This window comes from Squalius cephalus (genome assembly GCF_949319135.1).
Source record: "Squalius cephalus genome assembly, chromosome: 21".
Classification (NCBI taxonomy): domain Eukaryota; kingdom Metazoa; phylum Chordata; class Actinopteri; order Cypriniformes; family Leuciscidae; genus Squalius; species Squalius cephalus.
In genome coordinates this window covers 4,694,242-4,713,486 of record NC_137142.1, presented here as the reverse complement: position 1 = coordinate 4,713,486, position 19,245 = coordinate 4,694,242, and the positions used below count along the sequence as shown (strand labels likewise).

At 39.1% G+C, this 19,245-nt stretch overlaps 1 protein-coding gene across 6 annotated transcripts in view; it reads left to right on the top strand.

The window, feature by feature from the left end:
- The window catches only part of eml4 (EMAP like 4), a 108,108-nt gene that overhangs the window by 85,607 nt on the left and 3,256 nt on the right, over nt 1-19,245 (top strand). For all 6 annotated transcript variants that reach the window (XM_079855022.1, XM_079855026.1, XM_079855025.1 and 3 more), the window contains 9 exons: nt 4,279-4,430; nt 5,759-5,884; nt 6,066-6,197; nt 8,332-8,399; nt 8,508-8,596; nt 8,685-8,782; nt 12,321-12,408; nt 12,613-12,711; nt 14,927-15,057. In XM_079855022.1, the coding sequence (XP_079711148.1) occupies nt 4,279-4,430; nt 5,759-5,884; nt 6,066-6,197; nt 8,332-8,399; nt 8,508-8,596; nt 8,685-8,782; nt 12,321-12,408; nt 12,613-12,711; nt 14,927-15,057 (983 nt within the window). The remainder of the gene's footprint in view (nt 1-4,278; nt 4,431-5,758; nt 5,885-6,065; nt 6,198-8,331; nt 8,400-8,507; nt 8,597-8,684; nt 8,783-12,320; nt 12,409-12,612; nt 12,712-14,926; nt 15,058-19,245) is intronic.

Genomic DNA, 19,245 nt, shown 5'->3' with positions numbered 1-19,245 from the left:
AAAGTCCATACATTTACCAGCCCATAGACCCTCCCCTTGAAGAAATCAGGACAGAAGTGGATGAAAGTGGACAAAAGAGATGGATTAAAACACCAGGTGTTAACGGGAATGTGTCTCCCTCGTCTACTTGTGATCCGATCGACCAGAACGCATCTTAAAGGGACACTTCACCCATTTGCATTAAGCTTTGCATTGTTAGAAATCCAGTCATACTATTGAATGGTCATGCAACATTTTTTCATTTTCCCCCGAGACGAGAGAAATCTGTATTTACCTCTTTACACTTCCTCCTACAATGACGCAAAAATCGTCATTTTGCGTCATTGTAGGAGGAAGTGTAAGAGGGGGGGATTTCTGTTAAGACTACAAGCACTAGATCCACCCTTTCAAACCCGCCCATAGGGGGTTGGACCTAATGCGCTAACAGACCTATCACAGATCAGTGCGAGTGCGTTTGATTTCAACGGCAGAAACCTGCAGAAAACAGGGACGAAGAAAGCGGAGTAGTAGGGGTTACCATACTCTATTTCCCGGACATGTCCGGCCGTCGAGATCGACAAAAATGTCCGGGATTCAGCTTTTGCTTTCTGCGGTCGCCATCCATTGTTTACATGCTCACCTTTTGTTTCAATCTAACTGAATTCACCCCGATTGGTGAATCTGAATGTAATGTTTACATGAATGCTAAAGTGATCGGTTGATTTGCGTTTTAACATTGCTAAGAAAATACCCGCACCTCCGTGAGAGATAGCCCATGAGACCGGTGCATCTCACAGGTGCGCTCATCAGTAATCACAGTAATACAGGGAGCAGGACGAGGCTAGCGCCGTGGGAGAAAGACGCGAGGCCGGTGGCGTGATCGGTTGAAAGACGCGAGGCCGGTGGCGTGATCGGTTGATGTGTGTTTTACCATTGCTAAGAAAATACCTGCTCCTCCGTGCGAGATACGAGAACAGTGCCTCACAGGTGTCGGTCGTCAGTAATCACGCCACCGGCCTCGCGCCGTTCTCCCGCGCCCCTCAGCCTCGTCCTGCTCGCCACAGTAAACATGATGAATGGCGACTGTAGAACGCAAAAGCTGAATCCCGGACATTTTGGGCAAACTCGTCACGGAGACTCACTCGTAGCCTAGCCTTGCCTTGATGTTTTTGTTTTCAACTGCGCTGTCTTACCGGTAGGCGTGGCTTGGGAGTGGCCTTGTAGGGCAGCGAAGCAAGTGCATTCTGGGAGTTGTTGTCTTTCATCCACATAAGCCAAAAATACATTTTCTGGCTTTTCTCAGTCTAGAAAGCTCCAAATTCAAAAATAATTTCACATTTCTTCTACATAAATGACCCACTTTCAATACACATTCATGTCTCCACGGGTGAAATGACCCTATAATACCACGTGTAAACAGAGCCTTAGAAAGGGAGTTTTATTACAAGACATATTAACAGTAACAGACAAGTTACTGCACAGGTCAAGAAAAGGCTGATGACACACTACTAAAGGAAATCTTTGTTTATTTCTCATGTCATCACTGTGAAAATGAGATGAAAAGCTCAGTGTATGATCCGCTTCAGTAGAGAAATACACTCGGTTAAACAGAGGAATTTATTACACTGTGGTAAATGCAACAAATAAAACCTTGCTGAACCTCACATTTGACCTTCTAAGGCCCATGTGTGCTGCCATATGTTTGTGTAATTCAGCTGAAACAGATTTAAAAGCTAGATAACATATAAGAAAATAGTAATAAAACTGAAGAACCATTCAAAAAAGAATCTCTTCTGTTTAGCAAGGCTGCACTTATTTGATTCAAAATACAGTAAAATTGTAATAATGTAAAATATTATTACAATAAGTTTTAAATTGTTTTCTATTGTAAATATATAGTAAAGTGTAATTTATTGCTGTGATCAAAGCTGAATTTTCAGCATCATTCCTCCAGTCTTCAGTGTCACATGACCCTTCAGAAATCACTCTAATATGATGATTTGATGCTCAAGAAACATTTCTGATTATTATCAATGTTACAAAAAATAGTGATGCGTTTTTTTTTTTCAGGATAGGAAACAGGAAGTTCAAAAGAACAGCATTTATTTAAAATTGGAGTCTTTTGTAACATTCTAAATTAATTTACTGTCCTTGTTGAATAAACGTATTATTATTTTTTTAATACTTAAAAAAAAACAAAAAAAAAAACCCAGATATTTTATGACCCAAACGTTTGAACAGTAGTGTAGATAATCAAAAACAAAGATATTATACATAGAGACATTTGGATGTTTTGAAATATTTTAATGCTGAGCGACCCAAATCACAGAAATCTTCACTCCAACCATGATGATCATTTAAAAAAAAAGCCAAAGTACTGCCCGAAAAATATCTTATTAGAGCCATGGCATTTTGAGGTATCTTCTAAAGTTATCTTTTGTTTCGTCAACACTATAATGTCCATCAGTTCTTTACCCAGAAGCACTGTAATGACAGTGACAGTCATTTCAGGGACACAGTTACAGAAAGAGAAACTTCTAGAAATCTGTGGCAGAGTAGTTCTAAAGATGTTCAGAAATCCACAGCCGGTAATATGTGTCTGAAACCGGGTGTTTGCATGCACACGTGCTGGAGTGTGTGTGCATGAGTTGACAGATAGTTTTCTCAGTGTTGATCCTGGAGTTGTAATGGTTTTCACTGGCATGCTGTGGAACTGGATTGGCTGCACCACAGACTGAACCAGTGCCAGCTCCTGCTCATTCATCACTGCTTTATTTATCTCCTCAACGTGTGCATTACAGTCCTGTGGCGTAGCGCCCCCTGTAGGACACATACTGTCATAGAGCCCAATATCAAATCGCTTTCCTTGATATTTTGAGTTCATTAATCTGTGAAAACATACAGTACTGTAACAGTGTAAGTGCAGTTATGCAAACTAAGCTGCCTGTAGCTCATGTCAAACCTCTACATTTGCATATACATGACTTTCTATATTTACATATCAGTGACCCCTGATCAGAAGATTGGCCCCACGGTGAGAATTTATTTCAATGAAATTAATACTTTTATTCTCTGTGGATATATTAAATTGATCAAAAGTAACTGTAAAGACTTTCAATGTTACAGAAGATTTCTATCTCAAAATAAAGTTTCAAAGATTCATCAAAGAATCATGAAAAAGAAGAAGAAATACTGGAAAAAATTCTTGTTTTCAACATTGATCATATTCAGAAATGTTTCTTGAGCTTTAAAATCATCATATTATGCTGATTTCTGAAGGATCATGTGACACTGAAGACTGCAGTAATGATGCTGAAAATACAGCTTTGATCACAGGAATAAATTACAGTTTAAAATATATTTAAATGGAAAACATTATTTTAAATTGAAAACTTTTACTGTATTTTTGGTGAGCCGAAAAGACTTTTCAAAAACCTAAAAAAATCAGTAACTTTATTTTTATGTAGTTACTGTAGTAATAACTATAAGTTATGCGGAATTACATACAAATAACCATAAACCAAACCCCCAAACCCTAACCCTACAGTAAGTACATGATGTTCATTAATATTACTCAGTACTTAAATGCAAAATTACAGTGTAACACTGACACCTTAAAATAAAGTGTAACCAAAAGATCTTACTGACCCCAAACGTTTGAACGGTAGAGTACTTGTCAACTAACTTGACCTAATTCTCTTGCTCCAGCATGAAAACTTGTTGCATTATGAATCATTATTAAATTAGATTAAATTAAATAGCATGCAAAAACAGCAGACAGAAGCGAGTCTCTTGTTGTGGAGCGTTGCATGAAGTTCTTCTTCTTCTCTTGAATCATTCATCATATGTGGTGTCCTGACCTGGCCTTGTGGCTCTGCATATGCAGATAGCATGTAACTGTAGAAGTGTTACCGTGTGTAACGTCAGTCTGTTCAGCTACACTCTCTGTCTCAGAAATGTGAGAGTGTGTGTGTGGAGTTATGTGTGTGTTGAGGGACTCCAGGGCTCTATATTTCCCTTGGTTTGGCTCTTTGCACAGGCTGCTGAGCCATCAGTATTATTACAGGAGGATGTGATAATCTGCTGGAATTCCCAGAATGCATCATCATCACACACACATGCACCCCTGGCCTCACTGGCAAGCGTATCTCTGAGCTTCTCTTTCACTGGCTTTTCTAAAAGCCCTGTCCCATCCCCGATGGCCAACAGTCTGGCACATAAAGTGCATTAGCCAGGACGGATATTTGTGGTGTTGTGTTCCCAGAAACTGTGTGATTAACCCGTCCCATGATCCCACAGGAGCGTTTCAGATCTCGCGTCAGATCAAGGCTCACGACGGGAGTGTCTTCACTCTGTGTCAGATGAGGAACGGCACTCTGCTCACAGGAGGAGGAAAAGACCACAAGATCATCCTGTGGGACCATGACCTGAATCCAGAGAGAGACATCGAGGTGAGAGACATACTGGAACTAAAGCTCACACGCACGCACACACATGCACACACACATACTCGCTCTCACACACACACACACACACACGCACACACACACACATACTCACTCTCACGCACGCACGCACGCACACACACACACACACACACACACACACACACACACACACACACACATACATACCCACCACTCACACGCACGCACACACTCACTCACTCACTCACATACACACACACACACACACACACACACACACACACACACACACACACACACACACACATACTCACTCTCACGCACGCACGCACACACACACTCTCTCACACACACACACACACACACACACACACACACACACACACACACTCACTCACTCACTCACTCACACAAACACACACACTCACACACTCATTTACACACACAATTACTCTCACACACATACACACTCACACACTCATTTACACATACACTTACTCTCACACACATACACACTCACTCACTCAAACACACACACACATAAATAACTGCTATTCACTACCTCATCAAATTTTGGAGTAATTAAGGTTTTATTTATCAATGTATCATATTATTACTGTTGAAAACAGTTGTGCTGCTGAATATATTTGTAAAAATCAGATAATTTATTTTTTCAGGATTCATTGATTGATAGTTCAAAAGTTCAAAAGAACTGAAGTCTTGGTTGTCACTTTTGATCAAATTAATGCATCCTTTAAATAAATAAAAGTTGTAATTTCTTTAAAAACACATTGTACTGACCCCAAACCTTTAAATGGGAGTGTATGAGATACTGATAAATATTAATTGCAAAGTAAATCAGTAACACATTATTTGGTAACACTTTTTTACAGTTACATAAGTTACATGTACTTACCATAGTAATAACAGTAAATTATGCATAATTACATGCAACTAACCCTCAACCAAACCCTAACCCTACAGTAAGTACATGTCGTTAATTGTATTACACAGTACTTAAATCTATAATTACACTGTAACAATGACACCTTAAAATAAAGTGTAACGCATTATTTGATGGTGATGTTGTTACAGTCTAAGTACAGAAGTAATTACTGAGTAATATTAATTAACTACATGGACTTACTATAGGGTTAGGGTTTGGTTTATGGTTAGTTTTTTGTAATTATGCATAATCAACTGTTATTACGGTGTACTCTAGTACACATTACGTGTAACTGTCACCTTAAAATGAAGTGTTACCCGTAAACCATAGCATATAGAAACATAACAAGCTCTTATAGCAACATAAGAAAATAACACACCTCTAATGTCTGTTTGCTTTTCCTCAGGTCCCAGATCAGTACGGCACCATTCGAGCTGTGGCCGAGGGCAAGGGGGAGCAGTTCCTGGTGGGAACGTCACGCAACTTCATTCTGAGAGGAACCTTCAACGACGGGTTCCAGGTGGAAGTGCAGGTAAACCTCACCTTTACCGCTAATCACCTGTGCACCCTCAGTGAGGGTCAGCAAACATGCTTCTAAAACCAGAGCTAATCATGTTGATGTTAATCACACAAAAGCAGAGCCAGTGGTTATCACACATGTGCTTTACCTGCAGTGGTTGTGGAGTTAGTTTCATGGGAGTCTTTGTTTGTAGGGGCACACGGATGAACTGTGGGGTTTGGCGTCCCACCCCTTCAAGGACCTGTTCCTCTCCTGCGCTCAGGACAGGCAGGTGTGTCTCTGGAGCTCAGTGGACCACACGCTGGAGTGGACCAGACTGCTGGACGTAAGACACTCACACTAACACACGTCTGCGGACATGTGCTCTCACTCTGTGCTAGGCAGAGACCAAAATCTACATCATTCACGATGATGATCTATATAACAAAATGCTGTTGTTCTTTTTGCTTTAAATAAGGTTTTTATATTATCAAAATTTTTGATTCCATTGAAATTTCATAATTATATATATATATATATATATATATATATATATATATACTGTATATATATTAAAAACTCTCAAGCTTACTGAAAACAAGTAAACAGTCAGTAATAACATAAGAACAAAGAAAATAATTACAAGCAATAAGACGACAAATTACAACAGAACAAAGAAATAGACCTACTTGAAAAACTTCAAGCAGTAGAAATTAAAAATACTAGCCTGCATAAATTGTAAAAAGTAATCAAATGTTTATAAAAACATTAAATATCTTCACTGTGTGAATTGAGTCTACATGTATTCTGACTGAAAAAGTGATTCAGTCAAGAGCACTGAGAGATTTTCTCTTTTCTGTTGTTTGATCAACATTAATAACACAGACGGCAGCAGGTTTATTAGGCTTCTGTCACTTTAAGACTGAATGCACAGATCCAATACACTGTTACACATGCGTTTCTTTCTCTACTGTTTACCTTCACTTAAGACTATTTGACCGTTCAAGCCCAATTAGGTGGCAAAAAGAACTCAGTTCATTATTCACACGCTTTATGAGCAGCGTCTTTCTCAGACACTCGTGCATTTAGCTAAATAAGTTCTCTTTCGCTGCTTATTGCGTTTCAACGGTTTAAAATGAATTGTTTTTAAACAGCAACGGTTAAAAACGCACACAAACGATAAGCTTTCGCGACCGCTGCTTTATCATTTTCTTTTTCGAACCTTGGATATGAAACACTGCTACTGTCAAGCCAATGCTAATTTAAATATTACAGTTGTTAGTAATAATGCACACAACACGCCACCCTTTTCCAGGTAATATAGTTCTTCAGCCTCCTGTGTGACGTTAGGGGTGTTTTTTGGGGTCACAATTAAAACCAACCAGGACTACAGTTAGGTTCTATACTTAATCTCACTGTGGTTACTGCCATAAATTGTGCATTTTGTATCTTATTATTAACAAAAAATAATGTCACAGCATTTTATATTATAGCCCAGTGTTTCATTATTCAGAAAATACCAAAGGGATTAAACCTGTTTGTTTGACTTTGTCAAACTTTCCCTTCATCCAGATGTGGTATATGCTAAATATTCCAGAAACAACTCCAAAAACAAAGCAGAATAAATAGACGTGCTTGAGGAATTTTTTGGCAAACATTTTTTACAACACATGCCACAACCTAAGTGGTTCTTGCAAATCTTTTATTTTTATTGAGGCATCAATAAAAAGACAAGTTGCACAGTTTGGTAAATACCAAAACTTTTTCACAGAAGCACCTATTGTAACAGCGGTTCATTTATAATCAAAGCACTCGCTGAAGATTGAAAGATACTTCATAAAAAGGACTCCTCACCCCAAATATCCACTAACTACCCCTTGTCCTCTTATCTGCAGGCTGCTTACATTTGTAATGGTGCAATAATACAGAAGTTAGTTGATGTGCACATATCAGTTTTTTTGGACCACTAGGGGGCGACAGCACACTCCCAAGAGGACTGTGAAATGGCTTAACATTATTTTAAACAAAGCAAATCAAAATTGAAAATAAGTTCAAACAGCTCAAATCAATACATATTTCATATTTGTTCCTCCTCAAATGTGGTTTAATTTAAGATCAAGGGTTTCCACAGCCTATTGTATGTGAAGGGAGGTGTGGTATCCAGACCTGGAAAAGTCATTGAAATTAAATTATTATTTTTTTGTGGTTATGTTAAACTCTTAAATGTTTCTTTAGGTAGAAATTGCTATTTATGAATACATTTTTTTTTTTAAATCACGTAAACATGAAAGACGTCATGTAAATTAATTGGTCATGAAAAGTGTGAACCTGAAATACAGTAAGTTCTAAAACATCTGGAATTATTAGATTTAATTATTTATATTTATTCTTTATTATTATTATTTTAATATATTGTCTCTCCTAATTTCTGTAAATAAAATTTAAAAAAAATGTGTGTGTGCTCACTGATGTGTGTTTAGGAGCACGGGCACTGCGCTGACTTCCATCCTAGCGGTTCGGTTGTTGCCATCGGCACTCACTCAGGGAAGTAAGTGACCTGTCATCTCTTCTGGGAAATTTGACATAAACGTACATCCATTTAACACTAAAATGGTTTAGCGGCTGCAGTTCAGACAGTGTTTTGTGTGTGTCTCAGGTGGTATGCCCTGGACGCAGAGACTCGAGACCTGGTGGCCATTCACACAGACGGCAATGAGCAGCTGTCAGTGATGCGCTTCTCTGTCGGTGAGTGTGTGTGTGTGTTTCTAGTATTCCTGTTTTGAGCCGACAGCCAAATGCCCCTCTTGCTCACCGTTTCTCTGCCTCTTCCCAGATGGCACGCTGCTGGCAGTGGGATCACATGATAACTTCATTTACCTCTACACAGTGTCGGATAAGGGACGCAAATACAGCAGATATGGGAAATGCACTGTGAGTATCTGACGTTTACATGGTTGTTTGCACAGACTTAAAATCAGCTCACTGTGGAATTGAACAGAAGGCAGCTAATTTCATTTTTAAGGTCTCCTACAATAGGTTTACATGCATCCAAGGTCAAAAAACAAATGTTTTGCATAATTTACGTTCCAGCATCAGTTCTTTTCTCACAGTGTCTGAAACGGTTCGATTAAGGATTCAGTTTCTCTAAAACCCTCCTTTCCGAAGGTCTGCTCCACTCTGATTGGTCAGATGGCCCTGTCTGTTATAATTGGTCAACCGCTTACTTCGCGTGTCTGAAACACTCATTAGCATATTAGCGTAGGTTTGTGGAGGAAAGGACCTTTGAAACTTTGCAGACCCTTTACATTCACAAACAGCTATATTACAGACTGCATGAAAGCAAGACGCAAAACATGGTGCTTGTCCTGCCACAAATTTCATGGATTCAAGATTTAAAAAAAAAAAAAAAAAAACATTATGTTTGAAAACTTTTTTGAAAATAACAGTTAATATATTTAAATGCAAAATCTTATTTTTTTGTTAAAAATGGTTTAGACATGTATGAAACAAATAAGAATACAAAGATAAAGCATTTTAAAAATATCTTTCATCAATGCGTCAATAAAAGATTGAGACTTATTTTACGGTTCATGTCATTGTTTCATGGCTGTGTTCTTGTGTATTTCTACTATTGCGAGAGCGGGGAATGAAACTTTACTGTGCGTGACTGAACCACATCAGCACGCTCTCAATCACAGCACTGTTCTTCTGATTCCTCTCCTGCTCTTCTGCAGTTTTTCTGCAGTTTCATGGTATTTACATCTGTGCGAGATCACAGTAATAATAGTCATTCTGTGAAACTGGTGCCTTACAGAGGGAGATTTATACATTCTGTCAGACCAAAATATCCAATTGTGAACAAATTCATGGATTCAAATGAATTATCCCGTTTTAAAGAAAGATGTTTTTATATAAAATAAATGTGATTGGTATATTGTCAGTGGGAAAACCATTGCATGACAAAATGTTGAATTTTGAATAGAAATATGTCTAGCTCTATGTGATCTACATGGAATTACACGACCGTTTGCTAGTCTCTTATGCTCCTTCCTATGCTGCAAAAAAAAAAAAAAATATATATATATTTTTTTTTTTTTTTTTTTTTTTTTTTTACATACAATACGTACAATATTTTAGCTTGAAAAACACTTAAAGCAGATTTCTGTATTTAGCGTCCTTCATCAAGAATGGACACAAATTACACTCCTTTCATAGAATGACGGAATAAAAGAAACGGTGGTTTTGAAGTGTCAGAATGAAAGCGTGCCTCTCTCGACTTCCTGACTCGTCTGAGGCTCCGATGGGAATTCAGACGTTGTGGGAACGCTGGTCTGTGGTTTTATTGATGCTGGCGCACGACTCGCTCTGGTGTGTGTCTGCGTAGTTGAAGCACGTTACTCAGACACAGATTAGAGCAGATGAACACATACAGTGGCCTCAAAACGGATTTGGACACGCAAGCAAAACTTCAGAATATCAAACTGAGTGATTTATTGTAAAGACAAAAAAACTTTTCCCAGAAAACATTTGTCAAAAGAACTACAGATCACCATGCTGATTAAGTATTTGAAAGTGGCTCCGAAAAAGTGAAGTTTCTTCTGAAACAAAATCCAGGATTTGAATGCAGGTTTAATAGTTTATCTACGCAATTCATTTGAGATTCATACATTTTTTAAATGTGTCTTAAGTGTGCAAAAGTGTCCAAATACTGTCGAGCTCAAAAATTCCACGTAAAAGCACCATTGAGCCGTAAACCATGTGCAGCGTGGGAATGCTTGACTTCTTCTGACCTCTTTCTGCAGGACACTGGAAACATAAATCACATCTCAGTATGTGTATGAAAAGCTGGCAATGGAGCGATAGGTGATCTTTACAGGATAATCTAGTGGGAATTAGATAGTGTGCAGATAGCAGGCTTTCACAAACATACACACACACACACGCATAAAGACGTCAGTGCTCATGTGGGAGTGAAGCCTGTAGACTCGGATAAGTCAGTGCCAAATCAGATGAGCAGAGATTGAGCTGGGTGGAAACCCTTCCAGCATTATTTATCGACTCCACTGCGTTCACTCTTTGAAAAGCCTTTTTTTTTTTTGTCCTTTTCCAATCCCTTGATTAGTTGTCCATGTCTGTGAGACGGTTCCTGTCTCGCTGGAGATGAGTGATTTTAGACTTTTGAACTCAATTGATTTTATGCATCCTGAGCTGGATTGCCTAAAACGTCATTATTGACTCGCCCCTTTGTTTTAAACTTGTATGACTTTTTCTTCTGTGAAATATTGAGATATGTTTATAAAATGAGGTATTTTTCAGAATGTCCAAGCTGCTTTTTCCTATACATTGAAAATGTATGTTCATTTGCTGTCAAGTTCCAAAAAGGACCATAAAACGTTCATGAAAGTAGTCCATGTGACTCGTACGCCACATTCCAAGTCTTCAGGATGTGTTATTCCCTTGTGAAAAAGACGCACACTTTAGCATACTTTTAAACGAGTTACTTCTGAACAATTTCGAACATGCATGTTTTTAATGTCCGCATCTGAGGCAATAAGTGCATCGCATTATATTTTCATCAACTTACAGGTTGTTAAGTTTATTTTATCAATGTGGGCGCTCAGTTCTTCTGTCATTTGGCCAAAATCTCATGTTATTAAAGATGACGTGCTTCACACAGGCTGTTTAAGACAGTATTGGCTGTGACTCGACGACAAACGCTAGATTAAGACACTCTTCTCCGCTCCTCAAATACATAAAACATTAGCCTTTATATATAGTATTTTGAGTATTAAAAACTCAGTACCTATTCAAAGAACCAGTTCATTATTTACTCTTGCATTGACGTGTGCGGCACTTCATTCACGATAGAGGTGGGCGGAGTTATGAGGTTTGAATGACAGTTTGAGGATCCAATGGAGATACGAGGTTTAGTCACAAGCTCCTTTTATTACTTTTCATTGGTTAAATATTTGCAAAACCCACTGACTGACGTAAAGTAATGATTTATACAGATATATTACAAAATATGGAGATGCAAGGTTTCCGACCGACGGGGACATTGTTTTGGTCTTTTCCTTGCACAAAGAAATTGTGTGGCTATTGAAGTCTTAGAATGCTGTAGTTGAATGAATGTACATTTATAGTGCTTTTTTTGGAACTGAACCGTATAAAAACACTAAATTTCATTGCAGTGAAAAGATGAGCTTAGCTATTCTACAAAGTGTCTTCTTTTGTGTTCCCTGGAAGATTTTTATTTTTTCTTGCAAAACATACAGAGATGACATTTTTTATGACATACAACTTTGAGTTTTCATTTTGGGGGAATAGTTCCTGTCAATGTCTTTGTCCTCCTACAGAATTCGAGCAGCTCTGTGATCCATAACAGTTCGTTCTGATTTTAACAAATGCTGTGATAGAACTGTTTTCTTTCCCCTTTTTCATTGTCAAACCTTTTAATCTGTTTCCTCAGGGACATTCCAGCTACATAACACATCTTGACTGGTCCCCCGATAACAAGTTCATCATGTCCAACTCAGGAGATTATGAAATCCTTTACTGTAAGTGTCTGACCGCAACCAAAAAATCTCTCTTTGGCTCAGTTTCTCTTAAAAACATTAATGTCCGATCATATTACATTTTTTGTGTCTTTGGTGGGGTAAAATTCACCATGACTGTTTCAGCTTGTGGTTTGTGTTTGCCTTAGGACCAAAAGTTGTTGAAATGTTGAGTTTTTCTGACATGTCATTTTCCCTCTTCCACAGGGGACATTCCAAACGGTTGTAAGCTGATTCGTAACCGTTCTGAGTGCAAGGACATCGACTGGGCCTCGTATACCTGTGTGCTCGGATTCCACGTCTTTGGTCAGTATCTGTGGAGTGATGCATTATGGGACTTATGACTGAAAATTGGTTAGAAGGATGCCTGCATTGATTATGTATTATGAGTATTGTGTGTGTGTGTGTGTGTGTGTGTGTGTGTGTGTGTGTGTGTGTGTGTGTGTGTGTGTGTGTGTGTGTGTGTGTGTGTGTGTGTGTGTGTGTGTGTGTGTGTGTGTGTGTGTTCTGCGTTTGCATGTCTCGTCAGTTTTTTCCAAACGTGTGTCTGGTATTTGCACTGTATGCTTTATTTCACACTCATTTCCTGTCAGTGGTTCAGTCTTGAGGGGGTCTTAGTCATTCTCTCTCACACACACACCAACACACAGTTACTGGCAGTCTAAATGACGACATGTCGGACCTCTATTGTTTTTCTATAAAGTAAATTATAAACCATAACCCCAAAATATTTTTTTTATGGTTTTTTACAACAATAGTGTGTGTGTGTGTGTGTGTGTGTGTGTGTGTGTGTGTGTGTGTGTGTGTGTGTGTGTGTGTGTGTGTGTAAAAGAAGACACATCCTCAAAAAAACAGTAAAAGCAGTAATATTGTGAAATATTATTACAGTTTAATATAGCTGTTTTCTTTTAAAAAAAATGTATAAAATGTATACATTATATGCAGTATATATAATTTGTGTAAATGTAGATTTCCCCCAGAGGAAGGTTTTGTCATATTTAGCTTATTTTCTGGTGACAAATTTTGCTCATCATCTATTTATTAGTCTGATTGTCAGTCATCTGTTCTCTCTTTTCTTCTCTCTTTCCTTCTGTCTTTGCAACTCTGTCTTTTTTCACGCAGTTATAGTCTGTCATTGTAATTTCGCTCAGGTTCTGAGTGACTTCATGTCTAAGCAGGGTAATTTACAAAACCCAAAAGTAGTTCAGGCCACAAAACTCACTTTATCTGTCAGCAGAGTGTGTTGTCTGCGCTGCTGGAGACGGCTGCACATTTACACTGTGTGCTTTTGAATAAAGACAGCCCAGTCTTCACCACAGCTCCACATATTTTAGCATTTTATTAGACTGGAAAAATATTTGGTAAAACTGTACAAATTCCTCAGCACTGAGCCAATAGATTAGAGCAGTACGATGATGAATGATGCTACAGAAAAGTGTGTGTGTGTGTGTCCTGTACCTGGTGTTCTTCTGCCTCCTGCTGGTGATCTTGCTGAAGGCTCCTAATCCATTTATGATCGTAGTTTTTGACTGTGGTGAGGTGTCTATGTGCTTATGAATATTATACTGAGAAGGTCAAAAATACCTTGCCTTGTTAAAATTAAGAAGGAATTGAATTGTATTACTTGTTATCGGTGTAAGATTAAATTACAAATTTGCACATTAAATAAAAATGTAAAAACAAATGAAAGAATGAACAATAAAACACTTTAATAAACATTTTTTAAGTTATAGTATTAAATTAAAAGCAGTGATGAACCATATTTATCAATGCAATTGTTTAAAGGGTCTACATATAAGAATATTCATGTAATAATCACTTTTTTTAATGCCAATGTGTGAACAGCTTGTAATGAAACTTGGGTTGTCTATCAAAGCCTTCAGACTGATTTTCATGTGAAGAACTCACGAGGTTTTGGTGGGAAAATCAAAAGCATATGACATTTACACGCGCTCCCGAGAGCCTCTCTTCTCTTCAATGACACATTAAATTAATGCTTACAATGTTCTGGATAATGCCGAAAGAGCTTCTGTACTGTAGTGTTGATGTGTCATGAAAAGAAAAGTGTTTCATTTAAACATATAGCCAGATCTATATAGTCTATAGTCTCACATATACTTTATAATCAATCTGTCATAACATTGTAATTTTAATTATCTGTTGACATGATGGGGACACCGAGCTTGTGCAAACATATCCACATCAATATGATCTGTGATTGATTGAAATGTTCATAGTGTAAAAATAACCTTTGAATGACGCCTTACATATGAGGAAGAAGAACATTCTAGAAAAGTGTGCTTGATACATCCGTTTATGTCTCGCTTGGTGGAAAAACAAATGAGGCAATAATAAGCATGATGTAATGTTTTGTTCCTCCACGTTTCTAAAAGCTTCATTGTTTTAATACTGACAGGCTGGTGATGAATGTAGTTATTAAACTGATAGAATCTTTCTTGTAGTGTTGTGACTCACAGTGTTGTGATGTTGTGCACTGATGTGTGTGTGTGGGTGTGTGCAGGCGTTTGGCCGGAGGGCTCAGACGGGACAGACATCAATGCCCTGGTGCGATCTCACAACAGGAAGGTGATCGCTCTGGCTGATGACTTCTGTAAAGTGCATCTTTTCCAGTATCCCTGCTCAAGACCAAAGGTCTGTCACATCACACCATCTTCACTACCATAGTTTAAAGTAGTTTATCCCTATGGCATGCAGAGAGATCATCACAGAAGCACACACATGATTTGTCAGATCTATGCGCTAGGGCACAGGTGTCAAACTCAGTTCCTGGAGGAACACAGCCCTACAGAGATTTGTTCCAACCCTGCTTCAACACACACACACCTGCAGTTTTCAAATAAGGCTGAAGGACTTGATTAGCTGATCAGGTGTGTTTAATTAGGGTTGAAACTAAACTCTGCAGGGCTGTGGCCCTCCAGGATCTGAGTTTGACACTCCTGCGCTAGGGCATGATATAATCTCACAGTTTAGTAGCATTTATAGATACTAACTTAATAAAACTGGCTGTGAGGAATGATTACTGCATAATGTGCGTCTGTATGCAAACTCCAGGGATTTTATTTTGAGACGATTTTAAGTGCTTTAAGACTTTACCGATGTATCTTAAAGTTGGCTACATCTATTTTCTAAATGTATGTCATTGATATTATTGTGGACAATTCCTCTGTGCATGTTTCCTTTTTTTTAACCTTATAATTTTTGATCAAAATGTCATAGCTGGATCTTCCAGTGAAATGACAGACTTCTCTCTGGTGACGTGTGCCAGATTTATCCAATCATTTAGTGCGCTTAAACTCCGACTGCAAGCTCACATTCAGATCTGCATCCATCCAATCAACAACCGATGGATAGAAGCAAGTCTCGCCCTACATTTTTTCTTATTCAATAATCGCTCGCTATTATCACAATTCATGAGAAAGTAGCTTTTCTACTTCCGTTTCATTGCGACTTTAATAATATTTGGGGAGGTGGTGAATTTGTCCAGGATGCCGGGGTTAAACCCCTACTCTTTTTCCAAAGGACATCCTGGGATTTTGAATGACCACAGAGAGTCAGGGGCTGTAAGTCTCAGCGCTTAATTCCGATTTATTGCTCAGATCCGATTTTTATTTTTAGATTTTGTGGCTGTTCAAACTGCTGTTATACAGAAGTAAACGTGGAGGTCTTATGCGTTTATAAGGTGATGTGCCGTGGAAGCCAGTGAATTTATGCGCAGGCAATAAGGAGGATGAAGATAAGGAGAAAGAGAATGAGGTTTTTCTCATATAGTTTTCCCTTGTTTTGCTTGTATAGAGCGGCCACCGCAATACTTATGAGTATAACAGCTCACCGTCCCTCCACTGACATATTAACTGAGTGACCAAAGAACTAGAGCCTCGTAAGATCTTTGGAGTGACTCCCATTAGCACAGAACATAGACTGTAATTAAAGATGGGTGATGCACCAAATCTGCTGACAAATTGGGTCCCCCCTGAAATCGGGTCTCCTTTAGGACCCCAAGCGATCCCATTGGTTCAAATTGCTTTTAATAGGTACTCTCTTTAGCGCCTGATTACAATTCCTACAAAATCATGTTATGATAAATGCTGTTTCAATTACGTTATAATGTCCATTTATGTCTGTGTTAGTTAGCTTATATACTAGCATAGCATACAGATAAGCGATTAGCCTGCTAGCTTACAGTAGTTTCTGTTAACATGTTATTTCCCCTTTACACTGTTCATTACGGTATAAGGTGCTTCTACACTGTTGTATACGGTACAGTGTGTTGGTGAGCGCGGGGATATGAAGTGACGGTGATGGTTGTTGTATGATACTTTGCCGTGCACGGAATAAAGTTGGAAGAGTTAAAAACGTCGTGTTTATTTTGAGTAACATGGTAGCAGAGGATGGTTAAAGGATGGCAGCTAGTTATAAAGTTCCGCCGAAGTTTGATGAAGCCAGGCCATACGAGTGTTGGAAGAATGAAATTAATATCTGGACGATCTCGATAAAAAGAAGCAAGCCCTTGCTGTCGCCTTGGGGCTTGAAGGAGAGCCCGTGAAACGGCGATGGAAATACCTGCGGAAGATTTGGACAGTGATAACGGCATGGCAACGTTGATGGCAAAGCTGGATGGCGTCTTCCTTAAAGAGGAAAAAGATGAAGCGCATATGAAGCCTATTCATATTTTGATGGCATAACAAAGAATAGTCCCGTTTCCATGGAGGACTACATAATTGACTTCGAACAGCGATACAACCGGATGAAAAAGTATAATATGACACTTCCTGATGCTGTACTGGCTTTTAAGCTGTTAGACACGGCCTGTCTCGACGATAAAAGCAGACAGCTAGCATTGACGGCCTGCACCGAGTTGACGTTCTCCTCCATGAAGTCAGCTCTTAAAAGGATTTTCGGGGGGAAAACGACAGGTTCGTCGAACGGAATTCAAGTCAACCAGGACGTGGCGTTTTTCACAGAACAAAGACCACAAGGCAGAGGAAAACGGAGCACAACTTTCCAAAGTGGACAACTAAAGCAGCCATTAACAGGGACGAATCCGCTGGATAAGTTCGGTAAGAGATCCAGATGTGCTATTTGCCAGTGTACATTTCATTGGGCTAAAGACTGTCCCCATAAGAAAACTGAACAAGTAAGAGTAACTGAAGATGCAAATGTAGAGGAATGTAACATTACGTTGTTTACAAAGGCCGCCATCTCAGATGCAGAGATATTTATGACTGAATCATTGGGATCAGCGATTATTGACACTGCTTGTACCCGTACTGTGTGTGGGGAGAAATGGCTGGAAAGCTATATTGATGATCTCACCCAAGATCAAGTGAACCTGTTGATGCAAACAGAGACTCCCAGTTGCAGACCATTTCGATTTGGAGATGGGAATGTGGTATATTCCACAAAAAATGTGAAGCTACCAGCTAAAATCGGATTGACAAAATGCCAAATTGAAACTGAAGTTGTCAAGGTTGACATTCCACTTCTGCTAAGTAAAATATCTCTGAAGAAGACAGGGACCATTTTGAACATGGAAAAGGACAGTGCAGTGATGTTCAAACAATCCATTCCTCTTGAATTTACTAGTTCTGGACATTACTGTGTCGCTATCAGAGACAAAGAAAACAAAAACGGTCAAACTGAAGAGGAAGTCCTAACTGTGACAGAAAATATGTCTCCAGATGAGAAACGCAAAATTCTTCTGAAGCTCCACAAACAGTTTGGTCACGCGTCTGCAGACAGGCTACAGAGACTCATTCACAGTTCGGGAAACAACGACAAAGAATGCTTCAATATTTGACAACAAATAGTATCCGACTGTGAAATATGCCAGAAGTACAAAAAGACAAAGCCAAAGCCTGCTGTGGGGCTGCCCTTAGCTTCGGAATATAATGAGACAGTGGCGGTGGATCTGCACGAGTTGGAGCCAGGTGTGTGGTATCTTCACATTATCGACCACTTCACACGTTTCAGCGCTGGAAACATTGTTAAAACAAAAAAGTCATCTGAAATTGTCAACTCCTTTATTCACACTTGGATAAGTGTCCATGGCGCCCCCCAGAGGCTATACAGTGACAATGGTGGAGAATTCAACAATGAAGAGATCAGAGACATGGCTGAAAACTTTAACATTGAGACAAGAACAACAGCAGGATACAGTCCCTGGAGCAACGGACTACTTGAGAGACATAATCAAACGCTCACTGAAATAATCCAGAAGGTCAAACGAGAAAATGGATGTGACTGGCACACTGCCCTTGACTGGGCCCTCATGGCTAAGAACAGTATGTTGAATGTTCATGGCTACAGCCCATATCAATTAGTGTTTGGACAGAATCCTAACCTTCCTTCTGTGTTAGCTGACAAACTACCTGCTCTAGAAGGCACCACTATGAGTGCTAAAGAACACATTTCTGCTTTACATGCTTCTAGGAAAGCATTCACTGAAGCAGAGTATTCTGAGCGGATAAGAAGGGCACTACGTAAACCGTTCAGGCCCACAGACGACATGTTTGTGACAGGAGACAAGGTCTATTACAAAAGAGCAGACTGTCCTGAGTGGAAGGGACCAGGGGTAGTTATCGGTCAAGATGGAGCTGTTGTATTTGTAAGACATGGGGGGACTCTTGTTAGAGTACATCAATCCAGGCTCTGCAAGATAAACACACAGGATCAGGAATCTGCAAAACAAACTGTGCAAGACAACAGCGAGACAGCAAGTGAAAAATGCATCTTAAACAATGAAGCAGAGAGCTCAGATGGTGAAGAAAACACAGTCAGCGAACAGGAAAACGTCAGCGAAAATGAGGTGAATTCAGGAGA